Source organism: Halichoerus grypus, chromosome 5 (genome assembly GCF_964656455.1).
Source record: "Halichoerus grypus chromosome 5, mHalGry1.hap1.1, whole genome shotgun sequence".
NCBI lineage: Eukaryota > Metazoa > Chordata > Mammalia > Carnivora > Phocidae > Halichoerus > Halichoerus grypus.
Window position 1 is genome coordinate 51,609,897 of NC_135716.1, and position 23,362 is coordinate 51,633,258.

General features: G+C 36.6%; 1 protein-coding gene across 7 annotated transcripts in view; it reads left to right on the forward strand.

Moving 5' to 3' along the window:
* SNX16 (sorting nexin 16) overlaps positions 1–11,493 on the forward strand; it is a 41,124-nt gene extending 29,631 nt beyond the window's left edge. For 6 of the 7 annotated variants that reach the window (XM_036100803.2, XM_078072275.1, XM_078072270.1 and 3 more), the window contains 3 exons: positions 8,652–8,788; positions 9,311–9,430; positions 10,353–11,493. In XM_036100803.2, the coding sequence (XP_035956696.2) occupies positions 8,652–8,788; positions 9,311–9,430; positions 10,353–10,446 (351 nt within the window). In that variant the 3' untranslated portion in view covers positions 10,447–11,493. Of the gene's footprint in view, positions 1–3,731; positions 3,946–8,651; positions 8,789–9,310; positions 9,431–10,352 lie in introns of those variants that run through there. The other variant, XM_078072276.1, reaches the window with a different exon arrangement.
* The last annotated feature ends 11,869 nt before the right edge of the window (positions 11,494–23,362 follow it).

Genomic DNA, 23,362 nt, shown 5'->3' on the forward strand with positions numbered 1-23,362 from the left:
TTCATCTTCTTAATGATGTCTTTTAAAGTACTAATGTCTTTAATTTTAATGAAGTTCATTTTATCACTTTTGTTATGGCTTATGGTGTTGTATCATTAAGAACTCTTTACCCAGGGGCGCCTGGCTATCTCAGTCGGTAGAGCATCCAACTCTTGATCTCGGGCTCATGAGTTCAAGTTCCATGTTGGGCGTGGAACCTACTTTAAAAACAAAAAACAAAAAACTCTTTACCTAACACAGGGTCACAAAAGTTTTCTCCTTCATTTTTTTTCTAGAAGTTTTATAGTTTCAGCTCTTATATTAAGTCTGTAATCTATCCTGACCTAACAGATATTTATAAGGTATGAGGTAAGGGTCTTAAGTTCCTATAGATACCTAATTGTGCCAATACCCTTTATTGTGTTGGCACCTTTATCAAAAATCAAATAAACGAAGGAATGGGTTTGTTTCTGGACTCTTAATTCTCTTCCATTGATCTAGTTACCTATCCTTATGCCAATACCACACGGTCTTGTTTATTATAGCTTTCTTATGGTTACTCTTTACATAGTATATCTTCCCCCCCACACTTTTTTTCTTTTTTTTTTTTGCTTTCAATTTGTGTCTTTCAATCTAAGGTCTGTCTCTTGGATATAGCATATAGTTGGGTCTTGGTCTTTTGTTCAGTCTGACATCTTTACATCTGCCATTTTGCAATTTATTTCTACCTGTCTCATCTGTTTTGGTCCTCTTACTCCTTTACTGCCTACTATTGTGTGAAATAAATATTTTTTGTATGCCAGTTTGATTCCTCTATAGAAATTTTTACTTTTTTATTTTTTAATGGTTGCTCTAGGTATTACAGTATGCATCTTAACAGTCTACTTCAGAGTAATGCTTAATTCCAGGGAATTATAAACTTAGCTCCAGTACATCTTTTTCATCCCCCCTCCTTGGTGTTGCTATAATTACATATTTTTTTTTAAGTAAGCTCTAGGCCCAGCATGGTCCTGAGATGAAGAGTCACATGCTCCACTGACTGAGCCAGCCAGACACCCCTATTATTTATTACATATTTTAAATCTATGTCATAAACCCAGTAATACAGTATAATAATTATTTCTTTACACAGTCTTTTTTCTTATAAAGAAATTAAGAGAAGAAATGAGAAAAATATGTTATAAACTCTTTTATATTTATCCATATATTTACTATTTCCAGCCCTCTTCATTCCTTGCTGTGGATTGATATTATCATCTGGTATCACATTCTTTCAGCTTCAAGGCCTTCCTTCCATTAGTATTTTTGTAAGGCAGGTCTGATGGCAACAAATTCTCAGTATTTGTTTACTGGGAGTGTTCATTTATGAAGGATAGTTATTGATAGTTTTTTTTCTTCCACTACTTTGTGTCATTCCTCTGTCTTCTGGCTTCCATTGTTTCTGATGAAAAGTCAGCCTTTAATTATATTGCTTCCATGGACATGATGAGCCATTCTGCCCTTGCTACCTTCAAGATTTTTTTCTTTGACTTTCAGCAGTTTGATTATGATATATCAAGGTGTTTATCAAAATTTGGCTTCATTGAGCTTCTTGGATTTTGCAGATTAATGCTCTACATCAGACTTAGGAAGTTGTTGGCCATTATTTCTTCAAATAATTTTTCAGTCCTTTTCTCTTGCCCTTCTCCTTCTGGGATTCCCATTATCCATATGTTTGTATACTTCACATTGTACTACGTGTTTCTGAAGTGCTGTTCATTTTCTTTTCAATCATTTTTCCTCTGTTCTTCAGACTGAATAATTTCTATTGATCTATGTTCAAGCTCACGGACTCATTTTTCTGTCATTTCAGATCTGCTGTTCAGCCCCTCATGTTAATTTTTCACTTCAGCTATTGTGCTTTTCAATTTCAGAATTTCTATTTACTTTTATTATTATAATTATTCTATTTCTTTATTGAGTCCATACTGTGTTAATTGATTACTGTAGCTTTATAATTTTTGAATCTGGCAAGTCAAGGTTTCCCTTCCTTGTTCGTCTTCAAAATTGACTATTTGTTTTTCCATATGAATTTTAGAATCAACTTGTGAGTTTCATGAAAGATCCTGGTGGCATTTTGTTTGAAATTATATTTATTGATTAATTTTGAAGAGGAGAGTCATTATAGAATTGAATCTTCCTATCAATAAGATCTTTGCTTTATTTAGGTCTTTTTTTAAAAGTCTTCAATAAAGGTTAAATTTTTTCCTAAAACTTTTAGGGAAACCTGTAGAATTTATTATTTTAGGGTTTTTTAATCATAATTGGTATTTTTATTATATCTTTTTCTTTTAAGATTTTATTATTTATTTGACCGAGAGAGAGAGAGAACAAATAGGGGGAGTGGCAGGCAGAGAGAGAAACAGGCTCCCCGCTGATCAGGGAGCCCGATACGGGGCTCAGTCCCAGGACTCTGAGATCATGACCTGAGCCAAAGGCAGACACTCAGTGACTGAGCCACCTAGGCGCCCCTATTATATTTTAATTTATTACCGTTCCATTATTGTTTTATATATATTTTATATGTTACATCTTCGGTGAAAACTCTCATTAGTTTGTAGATCCTTTTAGGTTTTCTATATATATAATCATATCCCTTGAAATACTAACAATTGTGGTTTTTCCTTTTTAATCCTTAATACTTTTCATTCCATTTTCATATTTTTTTGTGCTACCTGGGATCTTTAGAGTTAAATAAAAGCAGTTATGGCAAACATCCTTTTCTTCTGTTCTGACTTTAAAGGAAATGATTCTGTTTTTCACCATTGGATATGGTATTTCCTACAAGCAGCTGGAAGTTGTGGGTTGTGTTTGTTTATATCTTTTTTTTAGGTTAAAGAAGTTCTATTCCTACTTTGCTAAAGGTTGTGGTATGTGTATGTTATTAATACTTTTGCTTCTGTCTATAAAGATGATCATATGGGGTTTTTTTAATATGATATGTGGTAAATCACACTGATAGATTCTCAAATGATAAAACATTCACCTCTGGGATTAATTCATTAATTCAGCATTTTTTTTTAATTGCTGGATTTGGATTGTAATGATTTTATTTAGAATTTTTACAATATAATTTTCCTCTCTGTTATTGTCATTGGATCTGGCATCAGGATTATACCAGTCTTACAAGTTGAGAAATAGTCTCTTTTTCTTTTCTCCAGAACGATTTGAATAAGATCAGTATTGTTCGTTCCTTGAGTATTCATTAGAACTCACCTGTAAAACAACCTGAGTCTGATATTTTCTTTCGTTTGTTCAGTAGTTTTATGGGTAGATTTTTAACAACTGATTAAGTTTCTTTAATGAATAGAGTTTATTCAGATTGTCTGTTTCGTTAGGGCTCAATTTTGATGTATTTTTTTTTTTTAGAAAATTGGCCAATTTGTACAGATTTTAAAATACATTGATGTAAGGCTGTTTTCTCATGATTTTTAAAAATCTCTTAACATATCTTTAATTACCAAAAGTAGTATATTGAATTCACTCATAATGGTTGGTTGTTAATTTTTTTTTTTTTTTTTTTTGGAATTCTGTAGTTGAAATATCCTTAGGGAATCATTCCTTTTATTATTAGGTAGTGACTCTTTTTGTGCCGCAAGTTTTCCACTTGAAATACATTGCTCTGAGATTAATAAAACTATGCCTTTTTTTGTGGGGGAGAAAGCAGATTTGCCTGTTGCCTGAGAAATATTTTTCTATCTTTATATTTAAAGTGTGTTTCTTGGGGCGCCTGGGTGGCTCAGATGGTTGGGCATCTGCCTTCAGCTCGGGTCATGATCTCCAGGTTCTGGGATCGAGTTCCACGTCAAGCCCAGCATCGAGCTCCCAGCTCACTGGGGAGTCTACTTCTCCCTCTCCCTTTGCTTCTCCCCCCTGCTCATGCTCTTTCTTTCTCTGTATCTCTGTGTCTCAAATGAATAAATAAAATCGTTTAAAATAATAATAATAAAGTGTGTTTCTTGGGGAGCCTGAGTGGCTCAGTCGGTTGAGTCTGCCTTTGGCTCAGGTCATGATCTCAGGGTGCTGGGATCGAGCCCCAGGGTGGGCTCTCTGCTCAGCGGGGAGTCTGCTTCTCCCTCTGTGCTCTCCCTCTCTCTCTCTCTCTCTCTCAAATAAATAAATAATCTTAAAAAAAAAGGAAAGTGTGTTTCTTGTCAGCATCATAGAAGGAGATTTTTGGTTTTTGATACAAACAGAAAAATCTGGTTTTTAACTGGTGAGTTTATTGTGATGTGTCCAGTAATTACCAATATATGTGTATTTATTTCTGCCATTTTATTTTGTACCTTTTATTTACCTTGCTTCTTCTCCTTTCCTTCCTTTTATATACTTAATGAGTTTTCTTTCTTCCCTTTTTCCCTGTACTCTTGGCTTCTAAGCTCTGTATTCACGGTCTTTTATTTAATGGCCATATATTGTTCTCATCAAATAATTTAGAACCAAGTTGTTTACAGCCTCCCCAAAGTGAGCCATTGCTTTCTTTAATTACCTGCACACTTGTCACTTCCTTTCGTCACCATTCCTAGTTTTTCATCTCACTCTTCCCATTGGGGCTCAGTTAACTGCTCTTAAAGTACATCGTTTAATAGTTGTTTCAGTGAATGTGTGTTGGTAATGTTTAGGTCTTTAATGGCTGAAATTTTTTAATCTTGCTCTCATTCTTGAAGTATGATTTAACTGGGTCTAGAATTCCACCTGGATAGTCCTTCTTCTCAGTGCTTTGAGGTCTTTCCCGCTGCCTTTGCTGTAGACCCTTGCTGTGAAACATCTATTCTCAGTTCATTGTTGTCCCCTTCTAGTAAACTGTTTTCGCTTCCTAGTATTTTAGAGACCTTCTCTTTGATTTTACCATTTGCAGTTTTACTATTGTGTGTGTGGGTGGTGTTTATTTTTGTCTTCATTGGGATGCATTATTCTTCCCAAATCTGAAAATGCTAGTATTTAATCAGTTCTGAAAATTTTCTGCTGTTTTCTCACTGAGTATTGCTTCTCCTCATTCTCTCCATTCTCTATTTTAGGAACTCAATTTATAAATATTATGTGTTAAGTTATTTTCCTTTTCCATCTGTCTTAACCTTTCTTTCATGTTATCTGTCTCCATCTCCCTATGTTTTATTCTTCAATGAATAAATTATGTAATTTTCTTAGTTCTAGCTTCCAGTTCACTCTGTCGTCTTCAGATAAGATTATTCTACTATTTGATACTTCCATTAAGATCTTAATAATATTGGGACACCTGGGTGGCTCAATCGGTTAAGCATCTGCCTTCAGCTCAGGTCATGATCTCAGGGTCCTGGGACCGAGCCCTGCATCGGTCTCCCTGCTTAGCTGGGAGCCTGCTTCTCCCTCTCCATCTGCCTGACATTCCCCCTGCTTGTGCTCTCTCCCTTTCTCTGTCAGATAAGTAAGTAAAATCTTTAAAAAAAAAAAGGGGGGGATCTTAATAATATTGACTATACTTTTCATGTCTTGACATTCTCTTGTTTTATCTCAGATATACTTGATATTTTTTAATAGTGGCTTTAAAAATATATTTTCATGTCATTATACATGTTCATATTTTATAATCTTTTTCTAGTAATATGCTATTTGAAGTTTATGGAAATCTAATCCTTCTTTTCAGTGGATGATATCCTAATGTGTTTTGTAATTTTGAATTATAAATTTACTTTGATTATAACTTTGTCTCCAGGAACACTGAACAGCCAAAGTTGAGGGTACATCCTTCCATAGAAGTTTGTTTGCTTCTGCAGAGATACATTTAGTATCATTGATCCTGGACCATTTTTTATACTATTTTCTAAGCTTGGGTATTTCTGACTAATTGTGATAGTATGAATTCAATCCAAAATCCACATGAGGCATTAGCCCATGGTTGTAGATTCTTCAGGGAAGACTTTACCTCTCCCATGTAGAGGCCAAGATGAGACAAACATTCTTCCTTGATGTATTCCTGTGTTGATGAGTGACTTTTATTAATGGCTTAGCTCTTTAGAGTCCTTACTTTATTCCTGAGTATCTCATTTTTCTTGTCACTAGCCTTTAAAATGTGCCTGACTCATCTCTTGTTCCCTCTTGGTGTTTAAAGTTCAAAGTTACCAAAAAGAAAACTCTCGTCACTCCTCCTTCGCCCACTACCCAAAGCTATGTCAGTACACATGCTGGTGGCACTTGTTTTCATTTCTCTTTGTTTTTGTTCCCTGAGACTTACCTCTATTTCTTGCCCACATAGCTGTTTTAAAAGTTGGGTTTTTTAGCTAGGTATTTTATAGCCAGAGGCCTTAGTTTGTCTGGTCACCCGTACTGTTATCAATGGAAGTTATGTGTGGTTCATTTATTTTGTTTTTCTCTGTGTTCCTAGGTTCTATTTGCATGATAGTTGAACACTGTTCAGTTTTTTCATAATGTGAATATACCCAGATTTTTTAATTTGGAAATGTTTATAAGGTTCATCTTATGTCATTAGATAAAAAGCAAGCTGCAGAATGATATGTATTATATACTTCCATCTATATAAAGACAAATATTTGAGAAACTGAAAGTAATTCAGTTGGGTGGAACATGGGGTTATGCAGAGGACCAGAGGAAAGGAAAGGTAAATACAGCAAGCTATGAAGTTGGGGTAAAAGGCATATGTCACATCATAAGGTACTTCATTTGCCAAGGTAAGATATTTGGCCTTATTATTTAGTCAGTATTAAATCATAGGTAACATGATCAGATCTGTTTGTAAGAAAGCCAACTTAGATTGCCAAAGTAAACATAGGTAAGCCAATTAGTTTACTGGTGGTGTAGTTTGGTTGAGAACTGAAGACTGTAGAAATGAGAACAAATGACAAAAACACAAGAGGTATTGATGAGGCAGTAGGGGATGAGGGGAAGGGAAAGGTGGAAAGTCTTGGTTATCCTTGGGCCATAGAAATTAGGGAAATGGGCTGATCTAAGATGCCTGCTTGGTGGCTTTGATGATGAGGTAGTAGAATACATATTCCCTTGTGAACGCTATTTGACTTGCCATTGGTACATCTAATTGAAGAGGAACAGTAGATATATGAATGATGTCTATGCACTCAGGAAAGTTTGAGGGCTGGAGATTAACAACAACAACAACAAATACATTGGAAAATGATAGCATATAGTAGAGATGAGAGCTGAAGTGTTAACAGTAAGTGCAATTGCCCAGGGATGACATATAGAGCAAGAGAATATATAACCAAGGGCAAAACTTTGATGAATGCCCACATGCAAAGAACAAATAGAAATCTAAAAAGTAACTGTCAAAGTTAAGAAGTGAACCAGGAAGTTTTATGGAGGCCAATGAGAAAGGATTCCATTTTTTTTTTTTTTTTTTTTTTTAAGTCAATAGTGACACGCAGTGAAGTCAAGAAAAACAATACTTTGGATTTGACAACTAGAAGGTCATTGTTAGCCTTTGCCTGGGCATAGTTAGTAGAGAAAAAGAGAGCAAAACTCCTAATTTAATGATTTTAGAAGTAAATGGGGGGCTAAATTTGGGTGATAAAAACCTTTTGTGATAATTTTTTTTATTTTGAAAGGAAGGAGATGAGTTAGCTAGAGAGACTCAAGATCAAGAGGGAGGTGGAGATGTTTTATTTTTTTTTTTATGGAGAAATTTTTAGGATTTACTTAACCAACTTCAGTCATGTTTATTGAGTAAATTTAGGGTCCAGAGGAGGGGGAAAGGTTGAAAATTTTAAGAGAAAGTGTATGTGATTGAGCACGCTTCCAGAGGAGAAAGAGTAGATAAAATAACTTGAAGAGTCACATGTTCTTGAGAAAAAGAGCAGGATGTGAAGGTAGATGAGATTCAGGGAGTCAGTGATTTTTTTTTTTTTCTGGTATAGGAATCAAGATCATCTGCTGGTTTTGGAATTAGTAATAGTAACACATTGTAGGGGACTTGCCAGGGGTGAAGGTTTAAAATAGTCACAGAAATGACAGGACAGGGAGTGACAGATGACTAGGAATAATTAAAAGAATTGATCAGTAACACTGAAAGCCTCATCAAAATAAGTGAACCACATTTTTTCATGACACCATTTTTTATGGTAATACGATTTTGTTTGTTTTAATCTTTATGTCAGCAGTATTTAGTATTCTGGGCATGAAGGATAGAATGTCAATTTTGAATGACTATGGGAATAGCAGAAGCAAGAGGAAAGCAATGTGGAAAAAAACCCCAACATTGTTTGGGTGCTATGGAGGAGGTGGTTACAATAGTATCACTGCTAAGCTAATACAAATGAATAGCCACAGTTTTTCAAAAAAGTATATTCATCTAGGACTGGGCAAAAATAAATGAAGGAGAATAAAAACTTAAAACTTGGTCGTTTTTTCCCCAATTCTACACTAGAGCGTTATCACATACTCATTTCAAGCACCGTCGTTTACTGATTAACAATTCTCAAGAAAGGGGACTTGTAGTCAGAAGTCCCCCTGGTAGGTGTGGGGACTGAGTATCAAGATAGCAGAGACCAAAAAAGATGAGGGAAGAGAACAAATTGTTGGGGCTGCATACATATTATTTTGATTATGTTCTTTAACTCTTCAAATAAATGCTCTTGAGGACGTTACTGCATAAGTAATTAATTTTTTTTGCATTTTTTTTTAAGGCTTTCTGTGAAACTTTAGAAGAGACAAACTACCGTTTTCAAAAAGAACTACTTGAAAAACAGAAAGAGGTGGAATCACTGAAGAAACTGCTGAATGAAAAGCAACTTCATATAGAAACTCTAGAGAGCAGAATCAGGTGTATTGTGATACTTGCATTTTTAGACTTACTCATTAAACTTTTAATACTCTGGGCTAAATGCCCTTGCATTTTAATATGATTTAGGAAATTTCCAATTCCAAAAGTCTTAAGACTCTTGGTGTACCTTTTTTGTAGATTGGGAAAATTGCCTTTTGATAATTTATTTAGAAGGTTGAACATTTGAAGGATAGGAAACATCAGAAATATAAGCCTCTAGCTGTTCAAGATAAACATTAGTCATTTTAACCTGTTTAAATGGTATCTTTGTTTCTAGGCATTTCTGCCAACTTTTCACATATGAAAGTTGTAGTTTACGTTCTTATCAGCATATATTGAATTGATATTAAAACCATTTTACATTAATCATAAGTACTAATTTCTCTGTTGACTCCCAGAGTCAGCAATCTATTAGCCGTATTAAGAATAGCTAAAGACTACTAAAGTTACATGTATTCACAAAAATAAACCAATACATACTTTATTTGTAGAAAATAACTTGTTGCTTTAATTTGCTTTTAGAACATTGTCTTTAGAACCTGAAGAATCACTGCACATGTCAGAAACAGAAGGTGGACACATCCCAAAGGTGGAGTCCTCCACACTTGAGGTTGATCAAGATGTTTTGCATGAAGAATCTAGGTAAATAATATTTGGTTTATTATAGCCTAATCATCTGAATAATTAGAGGGAAATAGTAATACTCTAGAGAGTATTTTTTTGTGTGAACTCAGTGTTATTGTATCGTGAATCTGCTGAGCAAATAAAGAAAGACTATAGATATTGTAGGCTCTCCCTAAAAATGAGTCTTTGTCATCTAGGCTGTAAACATTATTACTTACTTTGAAGATATGTCTAAATTAACCATTCAGTTAATTCCTTAATTTTGTAAAGCTTGACAAATTAATCTCCTTTTTCCATTCAAAAAGTGGGATAGTGTAATAGCAACAAGCCTGCCTACCTAACAGGAATGATGGAAAGATAGTATATTTGAAAGCACATAGAATATTTATTACTTATAAATCCGAAGTCATTATTAATACTTTAGTGGTAGCAGCTAAGCTGTAATTATGAGAACAGATTTATGTTGGTAAAGGTCATTATAAACTGGATTTTTAGTGATAAATGGTAGTTGGGAGAGCTGAAAGAGTTAAAAATATATCTTCAAAGGTGTTGTCTGGTAATGACAACTTAAAAATATAAAACTTCTTGGAGCGCCTGGGTGGCTCAGTTGGTTAAGCGGCTGCTTTTGGCTCGGGTCATGATCCCGGGGTCCTGGGATCAAGCCCCGTGTTGGGCTCCCTTCTCAGTGGGGAGCCTGCTTCTCCCTCTCCAGCTCCCCCTACTTGTGGTCTCTCTCTCTCTCTGTCAAATAAATAAATAAAATCGTTAAAAATATCTATATAAAATTTCTGATCAAATATTTAAATATTCTTTTCCATTAAATATTTTCCCATTAATATTTAAATAATCTCTACATTAGATTAAAAAATTTTAAAGGTAATAGCGAAGTGAAATAGCATGTATCTTATCTCTTCATTGACATCTTTCTCTTTTCTTGCAGAACTGATGATAAGCCATGCTTAAGTTTTAGTGAACCTGAAAATTCTGTATCGGACATAGAAGTTGCAGAAGTGGCGTACAATGCAGAAGACTAATACATGACAAGCAGTTCCTTCCATGTTTATGTTTCAGCAAATTTAGAATAGAGTGGCAAATATTTAAAAAGAAAAAAGACTGAAGCATTTACAGAAAACAGAAAGATTGCACATGTATTAAAGTTTACATAAAGAAAAGTTTTTTTAAGTTATTGGGATAGAAATGTATTCACTGCTGCTTTAAATTGTCTTTTATCCAAACTTTGTATTTAATACACTAAAAAAAAAAATCTAGTTAGAGTTCTGTTATCAAGACTCAATTCTTAAATGATGTGCATAAGTTATTTTGGTATTTTGCCAATATATTGCTCCAAATGAATATGTGTGTGAGCACTCTTGTGTGTGGTGTGCGTGTTTGTGTTTGTGTTTAAAATGCCAATTTTATCAGTTAAATGGACATTAAATGCATGTTACTATCTGGTTGATATATACTTCTTTGTATCTCTGACATAATATATTTTCATTAGTGGTTTAAATCAGTGGTAAAGATGAATTAAGTTTTAAATATTGACACGTTTACCATTTGTAAATAAAAATTGCCTGTTTGCAATGTTATTGCTATTTAAAAAAAAAAGAAAACTTTATAATACCAAAGGAAAACTATTTCAGAGAGCTATAGTAACATATAATAATGTAGCTAAAGTGATAAAATAACCTTGATTTTAAAAGCTGATTCATTATCAGAATACTATAGTAAGTGTCTAGTTTATTATAATATGTTGTACTTGTTTATTTTCCACATATCTTTATCACAGATCTCTACCTGTAGAAGCAGTGAGTTGTCCTCTTTCTGAATACTACCTCTTTTTGCTAATCAAGGTATACTCTTTTGAAAATAAAGATTCTAAGCAAATAGGGAGTTATACAAAAAAATACAAAATAAAAAGCCATATATACTATAAAGTTCCTTAACTACATTGACTCCTGGGATTGCATTTTTATTTCTGTATATGTGAATATGTTGCTATAATGTATTAAGGCTGATTTTCCTTTTAATATATTTAGCCAAGTGATGCACTTTATGATAATTAAACTTCTTTGTGCCAAGTTTAATTGGTGAATTTCTTTAGTAAGTGGAGTTAAGAAAAAGAATTATGTAGTGCCTTCACTATTTCACTTTTATACCAGTCTGCTAGGGTCTGTGAGTCAGCTTTATGAAAAGGTGTTTATTTCAGATTTGCTTATAGTTGTTGAAAGTGCCTTGTTTCGTTTTTACTATATGAAGTTACTCATTTATTTTCTATTTCCACTGCTTTGCATATTGCTGTTAATAAGTGTTGTAATCCTGCTAGCATTTTGAAATCCCGGTTGGTATATTGAACTGCATGTGCTTTCTAAAAGCTGAGGAAAACTTACTGGGAAAATAGAATAACAATCTCCAGTTTTGTTTTCTTCACTATCTAAAAGTTTATCAGTATCTTGATGTACATATTAAAATGTAGTTGTTAAAATTCTATTTATGTAGATTAAGAGATCAAGTGGCTGTTGTCAACTTTTGATCTAAAAAGGAAACTGCTCCTTACCAAAGTACCAAAAATTTTAAAAGCCTTTGTGAAAATGCACATGTTCTCAGAGTATTTTCCACAAAGTATACTAGAAGTGTGTTTACTATCCTGGGAGATAGGAAGAATATAATAAACTATTCTCTTTGTTCATTTCAAAATATTCTAGGCTTAAAAAGGCTTACAAAGAACAATCATTTAAATTAATATAATTTTTAGTCTAATGACAAGATGATATTTGCTAAATTCCAGATATTATAGTGCTACGTACATGTCTGTTTTAAAGTGAACCATACACTTTCAAAATCTGGCCTTTCAGAAGATTGTATGTAAAGTTTTGGATGGGTGAAGAAAATCTCTTGTTAATTAAATAAACCACTATTTATATTTAGAATTTACTTTTTTTACTTTTATGATGCATTTTATTCCCAGTACTATATTCATTTAATAAATTATTTTTTCAGTGTAGCAGTAGCTGTGTTGTTTAGATCTTGAATATCATTTTTCCCTTCAATTTCATGTTCTCTCTATCCCTTATAATTATTGTAAATTTAATTGTACTTAACTGCTGCATTTCACAGATGTGGAATGACTTTATGATTTTTTTTTTAGGTTTACATTTTGTATTACTGATCATTTTAAGTCTTTGTGAATAGGTGCAGTGCACTTCAAATGTAACCAAAATTAATAAAAAAAATTGGACATAATTCAAACAGGAAACACTTTTGTGAATAATCTTTTAACTTAACCTTTTAAAAATTAAGTTCATGTGTAGGTACTAAAACCATAAACCAGCATTTTAAAATGTACTTTATTTGTCTACCATTCTGAGAGTAGACATTTAAAGCACATTTATTTAGAAAACCCTGTTCCTCAGATAAATAGTCTATGTAGTCTACTTCAACCATTTGTGATATTAGAAGGGAACAGTGGTCTTAGGTCTAAAAATAATTTGTGTAGTTTTGAAATGGGTTTTCTTACAGGAATAGAGGAGTTTGAGGATTATGTTAAAAACAAGCCTGTATTCTCAACCAGTAAAGAAAGGAATCTAAATTGTATCCTCTGGAAGATTTTCAAAGAGCTACATATTTGATCCACGTTTTAGTTCTTCCAAAAGATAATAGAATTACCTTTACTGCATTGCACTTTGCTTCTGTGCTCTTGGCTTCTACTAGCAAAACAATCATCAGAACTTGGATTTTCAACACATGTGTTTTTAAGCGGCTACACCACACTGTGCCCTTTATGAGGACTCATGAGAGAAAATTCTCTTAGGTTTCAGCAGCAGTAAAACCGGTGCTTTTCTTAAAGAATTGATTTGTTTTTATCTTAAAGACTCTATTACTGTCTTTCTCTTTTTTGATTTGTTTTTTTTGGGGGGGGCGGGGGGCAGCCTTAAGCCAAATTGTAGTTTGCCTGTAGCTACCATATAGAACCTTAGGAGTTGTATTCTGTGTAGTAAACATGACTTTATTTTTCTTATTTTCTCAACCCCAATTTTCCTCCCTATTTAAGGTCTTCAATTAGAACAGATGTATTTTTGTTCTGGTAAAGTCTCAGAATTGAATGATATTTTAGACTCCATTAGGTAAGAACCTGTCATAGCCTGTACTAACACAATTACCGCACCATTAAGGATGGCAGGAATTACACAAAGCTAAATTCTTCCCTTTAAAAGATGTTCTTAAGTAGGACCAGTGAATATGGAATGCAAACTTAGAAATGGGTAAGCTATGTTCTTGGTCAAAACACAATATTGATAAACTCTGTTTATGGTTTTAACCATAGCCTCAAATTAGAAGAACCCACTTACGACTTCCCTGTGTATTACTTACAGAAAAGTACAATAGTGTCATTAGCTCCACACGAAACAATAATAAACAATATGGCTAATGTATACTCAATAGCTAAAGTCAGTGTTTTATTGTAATAGATACAGATAAGACTTGGTATAGACTTTGCTCTAATGAAATGTTTGCAACCTAGCTAACTGTAATCAAAGAAATATTAGTGAGATGCTGGCTAAAGTTCTTTGCTATCATGTGAAATGAAAAGCCCACCTTGGGGTGATTAAGCCCATATCTGGAGGATTATTTCTTAGTATTAGCTCATCTGCCAGTCCAGTTTTCCAGTAACCCTATATCGCAAATACCACCATTCATTGACTAACCCAAAAGTTTCTTTACCCCCTCCAAAATAGGAATGTGATAAACCAAATAAGTTGTTTTTCTCAGCTCCTCTTGCAACTGGGTCTGAGCCTGTGACATGATTATGGCCAGTGAGATGGATAGAAGTGTGCTGATAGCTTCTGGGAAATCACTCGCTTTTCCTGTAAGCGGGTAAGTTTGCTGCTCTTACAGCCTCTCCCCCTTCCTCTTGTTTTGATCTCAGGTAATGTGCAGAGGTACTATGGAAACCATCTTGCAAATAGAAGGTGTGACAAGTATGAGGGAAGAGCAAGGGAATCACAGAGACTAGCCACTTGTGAAACCACTAAAAAAAAATTTTTTTTTGTTAATTGTACCAAGATAAATTAAAAATAATTAAAGATAATTTTAATTTGAATTATAGGTTTAACCTTAGGGGGTAAAAGGCTTTTCAAACAAAAAGACTTCTACCTGTGATGATACTGTATATTTTGTTAGTAAAGAAAAGTAATCAAAGGAGAAACATTTTTTTTCTTGCAAGCTAAAAGAGAACCATCTATTAGACATATCAAAGATCGCTTACATCTGAGGCTCCTTTTGGCAAACCAAATATGAAGGAGAAAACAATCTATTGTTCTACACATATGTAGTAGTCCGCTCAGGCGGCTGTAACAAAACCACGGACTGGATGGCTTCAACAACAAATTTATTTTCTCACAGCTCTGGAGGCTGAGTGCCAAGATCAAGGTACCAGCAGAGTTGGTGTCTGGTGAGGACACTCTGGGTTACAGAGAACAAGCTCTCTGGTATCTCTCATAAGGACGTTAGTCCTGTTGGATCAGGACCCCACCTTTAGATCTCATTTAACCTTAATCACTTCCTTGGAGGCCCCATTTCCAAATACATTCACACGAGGGGGTTAGGGCTTCAACATATGAATTTGAGGGGGGCACAAACATTCACATAACAGTATAGGATAGATCATCATTTAAATGCTTACAAAGATATTTCTCCGTTCAAAAGATTAAAGTAGATAGCCTGTTCTTTCATTTGTCCATTGAACAAACATTGACCATCTACCATGTGTCAGCTCTGGGTTATAAAAATTGTTAAGAAGCACATGAGCCCTTCAAGGAGTTCAGACCAATACAGCTTTGTATAGAGGCTGGTCTGTACATTGTGCAGCATTGTGGCAAGCATGGTGGTAATTGTGGTATTCGTGATGAATTACGGGAATGAGAAGGCTGGAAAGAAGGGCAAATATTGGTCAGCAGTAGAAGTGTAGAGCTTTAGCTCCTGCTTAAAAGTAGAAAGGCATGTGAAGCAAAAGAGTCCGCTTCAGCCTGTGCAAGTGGCAAGGATCATTATTATCCCTAATTCTTTTTCCCTGGTCCAATATATCAATTCTAGCTCCAAAGTAGAAGCCCACTTACTTGCTGTGATAGGCCAAAGAGGGACGCAGGAACCAATGCATACCTTAAACACTTTATTTTAACTTAATGCACATGTATTCATTTGCCAAAGTTCAAATGGAGTTACAAAGCCCTTCTTTGGCACGGTTTTACTAATGAGTGCTTCTGATTTTCTCTCTTGCTAAGCCATATCCCTAATGCATTTTCTGATTCCTAGCTTTAGTTTCTGTACAGTGAAAGCATAAGATGTGTATGAAGGAATCTATGGCAGAAGGCACAATTTTTACTGTTTTTTTTCCTCAATCCTGTACTGCTATCTTGCCTACATTTTTACCAAGTCTTTCCAAACTGACCAGTTTTCCCTAGAATTGATAATTTGTTCTCATATTTCGTTGTTTTGTATAATATTAATAACCTTATTTAAAATTTAATTTTAGGGGCGCCTGGGTGGCTCAGTCAGTTAAGCATCTGCCTTCAGCTCAGGTCTTGATCTTGGGGTCCTGGGATCGAGTCCTGCATTGGGCTCCCTGCTCAGCGGGGAGTCTGCTTCTCCCTCTCCCTCTGCCCCTCTCCCTGCTTGTGTGCCCTCTCTCTGTCTCTCTCTCTCTCTTTGTCTCAAATAAATAAAATCTTAAAAATAAAATAAGCTAAAATTTAATTTTAAATATAGCTAGTATGCACAAATTGTATCTCCTCTACAGGAAGAAGAAAAACATAATCTTCTCTGATAACAAATTACTGATGGAATGAAAAACAAATTAACTGAATGAGACACCTGGGCCCATCAGACATATCTCCATGACACTTGTCACCATAGTACACATGAAGTCATGCACTGTTGGTCTTCTTCATTTCAGTACTGCTATTGGAAATCACACAGTTCCCCGGGAAGAAAGGAGTGTGCAGGTATTCTAAGAGGAAACCAACTAGCCACAAGCATTCAGGGTGTCCTGGTGTCAGCACATTTTATACAGAAGAGCCGAACTTCAGCAGGTCAGTTATGAATCGATCACCAGGATCTCCCTTCCCTGCATCCACCTTCCCCCACTATAATTCAGTCTCCCATGGCAGCCATGGTTTTCTTTTTGAAAAACATAAATCACAGCATGTTTTTTCTCTATTTAAAAACTTTCAAAGGTTTCCCATCATATTTAATATTACAACATTCAGATTTACATGGCCTTCCAACATGATTTCACTCTGCCAATTACTCTCCTTAATGGCAGTGCACATGGCCCCTTTTCCATTCCTTGAGTCTATTAAGGTCTTCTTCCTCCTAACCTGGCCATATCTCCTGTCTAGAATGCTCCTCCCAGAATCCTGGCAGGCTCTTCTCTTAAGTCATAGGTTAAATATTACCTCTGTAGGCAACCTAAAATAGTATTCAAAGCAGTCACCTCCATCTTAGATTTCTTTTTTTTTTTAAGATGTTATTTATTTTAGAAAGAGAGCACAAGCAGGGAGAGGAGCAGAGGGAAACGGAGGGGGGGAAAGAATCTCAAGCAGACTCTGTACTGAGTGCAGAGCCCCAGCTGGGGCTCGATCTCACGACCCTGAGATCATGACCTGAGTTGAAACCAAGAGTTGGTCGCTTAACCAACTGAGCAACCCACACGCCCCTTAGATTTTTTACTTTTTTACCTACCTCCCCAGTGCATCCCAAAAAGCAAGGCTTTGTCTTCTTGGGTCATGATCCCAGGGTCCTGGGATCGAGCCCTGCATCGGGCTCCCTTTCTCCTCTAATCCTTGCTCTTCCCCATCACCACCAAGCTTAGGAAAAGATCTGGCACATAGTAAGTGCTCAAAAGTACTTATTGAATGATTAAGATAGAGGCCTAAATTAGGGAAATATTAGAGAAAACAGAGGTATTTGAAATAAAATTGAGTCTTGGGGATTGATACTCTCTGGGTAGATTGATATGCTACTAACTGAGGAAGAGAAAGACAACAGTGAGATTTAGGGAGGCAGGTGGTAGATTGGGACATGCTGGATTTGAAATACTATAGGCAATCCAAGGCAGTTGGATACAATCATCCAGAAATCAGGGCAGGGGTCTGCCTTATAGAACTCAAATCAGATTAATTAGGAGGTATTACCCATTTTGTTCTTCATATCCCTTGTCCATAATACAGTGGTCTAAAACCTATTAGGGACTCCTATATTAGCAGTACTGAAATGAAGAAGACCAACAGTGCATGACTTCATGTGTACTATGGTGACAAGTGTCATGGAGATATGTCTGATGGGCCCAGGTGTCTCATTCAGTTAATTTGCTTTTCATTCCATCAGTAATTTGTTATCAGAGAAGATTATGTTTTTCTTCTTCCTGTAGAGGAGATACAATAATAGCACAATATCACAAAGTTTGTCTTTTTTTTGTTTAATATTTAGTAGTTCTTTTTTAGATTTATTTATTTATTTATCTGACAGAGAGAGACACAGGGAGAGAGGGAACACAAGCAGGGGGAGTGGGAGAGGGAGAAGCAGGCTCCCCACAGAGCAGGGAGCCCAATGCAGGGCTCAATCCCAGGACCGTGGGATCATGACCTGAGCTGAACGCAGACGCCCAACTGACTGAGCCACCCGGGCACCCCTGTTTAATATTTAGTATTTAAAGCAAAGTTTAAGAAAGGGAAGAAAGTCAGACCATAGAATGGAGAAGTTTTATTTCACTAGTAATCAAAGAAATATAGTTACAATATGGTATTTTCACTAGGGTATGGAGAAATGAAGTCTGCATTGTTGGTGAAGTGTGAATTGGTTTAAGAATATTTCTGGAGCTAATTTGGCTATATACAACAAAACCATTAAAAATGTTCATAGCCTTCAACCTAGGAATTATACTTCTAGGAACTTAAACTAAAGAAATATATGCAATGTGTAAAGATTTGCTCAAAGGATGTGCATCACATTTATCACAAACACTTTAACCAAAGTTTCTCGTGCTAAGGGGATTTGTTAAATATTTATGGCATATAAAACAGTAGACTCTCTTGTATTCAATAAAGTGATATTTCAAAGAAGATTTAAAGATGGTCATGATATACCACTAATTGAAAGAAGCTGGTTACAAAACATTATGATGTCACTTTTATAAGTAAAAAGTTACATATTTATGCATTTGTATACAGAAAGAATACAGTAAATTGATAGCCATGGTTATCTACTTGAAGGAATTATGAAGGAAGTTTATTTTATTTTCATGAATCTCTGAATTTTCTACAACAAGCATGTGTTACTTTGTAATTTTAAAAATTATTTTTTAAATTAATAATAACATGGTGGCGCCTGGGTGGCTCGGTCAGTTGGGCGTCTGCCTTCAGCTCAGGTCATGATCTCAGGGTCCTGGGATCGAGCCCCGCATCGGGTTCCCCGCTCAGCGTAGAGCCTGCTTCTCTCTCTCTCCCCTGGCTTGTGCTCTCTCTCACTTTCTCTCTCAAATAAATAAATAAAATCTTAAAAAAAAAAAATTAATAATAACTAACGTGTCTTGCCCTACCATCTAGTCTCTGTTCAACTCATGGCAAATTCCTCAACCTATCTGTCTCCTGAAAGAAAAAGATAATGCCATTACTGTGGCCTAAATGGAGTAGGAAAATGCTAACTCCAGTCTATCACATAGTAGGCACTCATAAATGAGCAGAAGCTGACATCCAGCCTCCTGCCTGAAATACCATCATCTTTGGCCATTCAGGAATCCATCTGTAAACCTAAAATACTGTGGAAATCTTTTATTAAAAATGACTTTTGTGGAGAGACTGAATTCCTTAACCATGTTATTCCATCATCTACCCTATATTTTATTTATTTTTTAAAGATTTATTGATTTATTTTAGAGAGAGAGCGTGAGGGGGGGAGGGGCAGAGAGAGAGGGAGAGAGAATCTCCAGCAGACTCCGCGCTGAGTACAGAGCCCAACACAGGGCTCAATCCCACAACCCATGAGATCATGACCTGAGCCAAAACCAAGAGTCGGACGCTCCACCAACTGAGCCACCCAGGGGCCCCATACCCTATATTTTAAATTTGGAAGACTCGAATAGGCTTTATCCAGTTTACAAATGGTTTATGTTCTAACCACATTTCCAAGTGCTGCATTCGATAAATGGCAGCTTATCAAACTAAACTTAAAATGCCTTTTAGATTAATCTATACTATCCTGGAAATTTGTATAATGTTTGCAATGGGACAAAATGGTTTTGAACTGGTACTTAAACCATAATGTAATGACATATTTATCTAGACACACAGGGCTTGAGGGATGCAGTTTAATTAGTGATGAAAAGTAAGTAGAGATTTCTGTAAAGAATCTAATGGGAGATTGCAAAGTGAGCCAGGCCAAACACAAAGAGATGACGCAGTTTTGAAGTCTGCTTAAAAAATGACAACTCTGACCACCTCAACTAAATAAGCCAATGAGCAGTGCAAAAGATTTGCATAAGGATACAAGTGAGCAAGGAGATGGCTCTCCTTGTCCTCCCTGGCTCCTCACACAGGCGCACCTCGTCGGTCGTGGTTCCTGCAGCACACGTGGGATAACTGAATGCACCAGGTCACAGGAGTAAAGAAAGCACTGGCCTTCTGTGCCTTCCAAGCCGTCAGGCTTCAGTGGGACCAGGTCTAGCCGTAAAAGTCTAACTCATGCCATATAAGGAAATTCCTCGCAGTTCCAAAATACCTGACAATGCTGTTTTTTAAGTGTCTTCTTGCATGCAGCGGGCCAAGTCCTGGCCTGCCTGCCCCTGGCTCATAAGAAGGTGGCTGGCATGGAATTTCTTTATTTAGCCTAAGTCTATCAGTCACCAGCTCTAATATCATGCTTATTAATCAAAATAAGGTCTGTTTTTGCTTAAAACAGAATATTGTTTTTACCATGGTAACTAGACAGGAATTAGAAGACAGCGTGGAAGGAGTGAGAGTTGGCCCACAGTTGGATTAATTCAAGTCTACATGTAAAAGAAGACAAAGCCACCACAGCTCATGGGCTCAAGCCCCCATGGGTACAGAAAGCTGAGCAGAGGAGTATGCTGGATGCACCGGGCAGACAAAAGCAGCCGGGCACTCGGTCTGGGACATCCATAATGTGGTACACGGCAGACCCTCCAGATACACAGTCAATGGTTAATTTAATTGGCTCTTGGAGAAGTTGGTTTTATAGTATGTGAACAACTTTATGTTCAAAATACTTTAACTGTAGGTACTGAAAGAGAAATACATTTAGGAATATCTTTAATTTTTTTAGCCAGATAATACATGAATTCCTCAATAAAAGTTGATGTAGTTTACATCGATACATATTTACAATGCCTTCCTCAAAATATTTTTTTAAAAATCTTTTGGGTTTTACTTTTCTGAGCATTTCATATCTACCAAATATTTCCTAATTTTCTCCAGTTCTTAGAGCCCCAGAACTTTGCAAGTTCACTTGTCTCTTACTCCAGTTCCAGTTAAGAATATACCTTAAGGGGCACCTGAGTGGCTCAGTCGTTAAGCGTCTGCTTTCGGCTCAGGTCATGATCCCAGGGTCCTGGGATTGAGCCCCACATCGGGCTCCCTCTTCGGCGGGAGGCCTCCTTCTCCCTCTCCCACTCCCCCTGCTTGTGTTCCCTCTCTCGTTGTGTCTCTCTGTCAAATAAATAAATGAAATCTTAAAAAAAAAATCCTCTAAAAAAAATATATATATATATACCTTAAAATTGAACAGACCTGTGTTTGAGTTTTGGTTCTGCTTCTTACCAAGTGGAACGGATTATTTTGCTTCTCCGAGCCTCGGTGCTCATATAAAATGAAGATAATAATAGTGCTTTGGTTTTGTATGCTAAAAGGAGGACCTATGAAAGCAGGTGTCAAGTGCTCAGAAACATTTTAGGCATTGTCCTCAATTACCCAACACTTTGTCATCTGTATGCATGCAGGCATTTAACCAGCAAACGTTATCAGCCATCTACTGCGTGGTAGGGCATGTGCTTGGCACTTGCTGCAATGAACAAGGCTCTTTGTGACCCAGCTCTTCGTGTGACCTTTCTGGGATGCCCAGGAAGTTAGACCCATAGTGCCTGGTACCTTCCTCCAGCAGAGTACTTACTACTTTGTATTGTACTCCTTTGTTTTCAGTCCATCCACCACATAGACTCTAAGCAACCCTTGACTGCTTATGCCATAGTGCTGGGGTACACATGCCAGGGGCTCAGTATATTGGTTGCACATGAATGGATTGTGACCACCCTTGGAAATAACATTTTAAAATGAGGTATTTGGAACTCCTAGCCCCCAGTCAATTAATACTTTATAAACTACTCACAAGTAATATGGACCCAGGGGGTCTATTCTAACTAGGAGCACTTTAGAAATTAGCTGGTCCAAACAGCCTCAAGCACAAAGCCCCTCTGTAGAAAGCCCGCTATGCCCACAGAAGCAACAGTGATCAGGAAGGCTCTCCTGCAGTGGTTGTAATGTGGCAGTTTGCAGACAGACTCTACCTCCCTAGACACGAATCCTAGAATTTGTATGCCTGAAAGCCCATCAAGTCTTCTGCTCCAAACCTCTCATTTTGCAGATGAAACCTCAAACCAGAAAAAATCACACGAATGCAGTAAGCAAGTGGTGGAGCATCATGGAAAAAGGTCTCTGTGGCTCCCAGTCTAGGGCTTCTCTTTCCTATGTTTGGTTACAGCTCTAAAGACTTCATGAATGATGTTTCATAGCCATTATCTGTGAATTCTTCTCCACAGCCAGTGAAGGGAGAGTTCTCAATTTTGTCCCTGAGCCCAGGTTCCAGTTCTCCCTCTTGGGTTGAGGTCGACAAAGGATATTAGAGAAGAAGCACGTCACACTTTAATACCAACAGCAAGGTTGAAGGACTTCTGACATGAACTTGGCTGCATGCATCATACCCACTTCTCTGAAGTCTTTGAAAATCGCTGCCCCTTCCAATGCCTGGAACCTCATAAGTAAGGAGAACTGTTCCTCTGAAGTAATGGAAATGGGAGTCACGGCCACAATCCTGCAGTCTTTCTTTCTGCCAACGAGCCGGGAAACACTTCCCTCTGGGGCTGCTTGTTAGAGAAGTTACCTCTGTTGTGTAACTTGTGGCTGAGCAGGTTGTTGGGTCCTATAAATTCTGTGAGTAGATCAGGGCATCTCCGGAGGGCCACCCCAGGCCTCACTGCAACCCTGATCCGTTTGTTGCCCCTGGCAGCGACGCCCTATTGGTCTGCAAGACGCACTGGAGTGCGAGATGAAGCAAAAGCAAGGATTCCAAAGACTACTTACTTTCAGTTAAACCATATGGCCTGTCTAGTTGCCTAGTTTATAAAGACCCATTTTCAATTCTAAAGTTTCAATTAATAAAATCCAAACTGCTATCAATTTCCCACAAACGGAGCCTCCTACGGCGGATTTCAGCAGACGCCTAGTCTTCGCCTTTCCGAGGAGCTTAGAGTGCCGCCTAGTGGGAAGGATGTGTAGTAGCGCTTGATAACATACTCTGTAGAAGAAAACATCACCAGGGGACAAGTCAGGAACACAACAAACTGAAAATCCCGACAGTCTCGGTACTCCACTGCTGTTTTACGGGTTTGTCAGACCTAAAGGAGATATATTCCAAGTTTTATCTCGACTATATCATTTAAGAAAGTGTACTACCTGAATGAGGGTATTCATCTCACCAGATCTCAACTAGCCTAAATAGGATTGTATTTCATTTACCATAGAATATTTTGGTAAATTTTTCTGTTTAACTTCATAAGGTAGGAACATGAAATTGACCCACGTCTTACCCATTTTTTTTTAATCTGAAATGCTTAAAAGTCATTATCAGTCATTATCAGCTAAAAAGTCATTATCAGGACTCCTG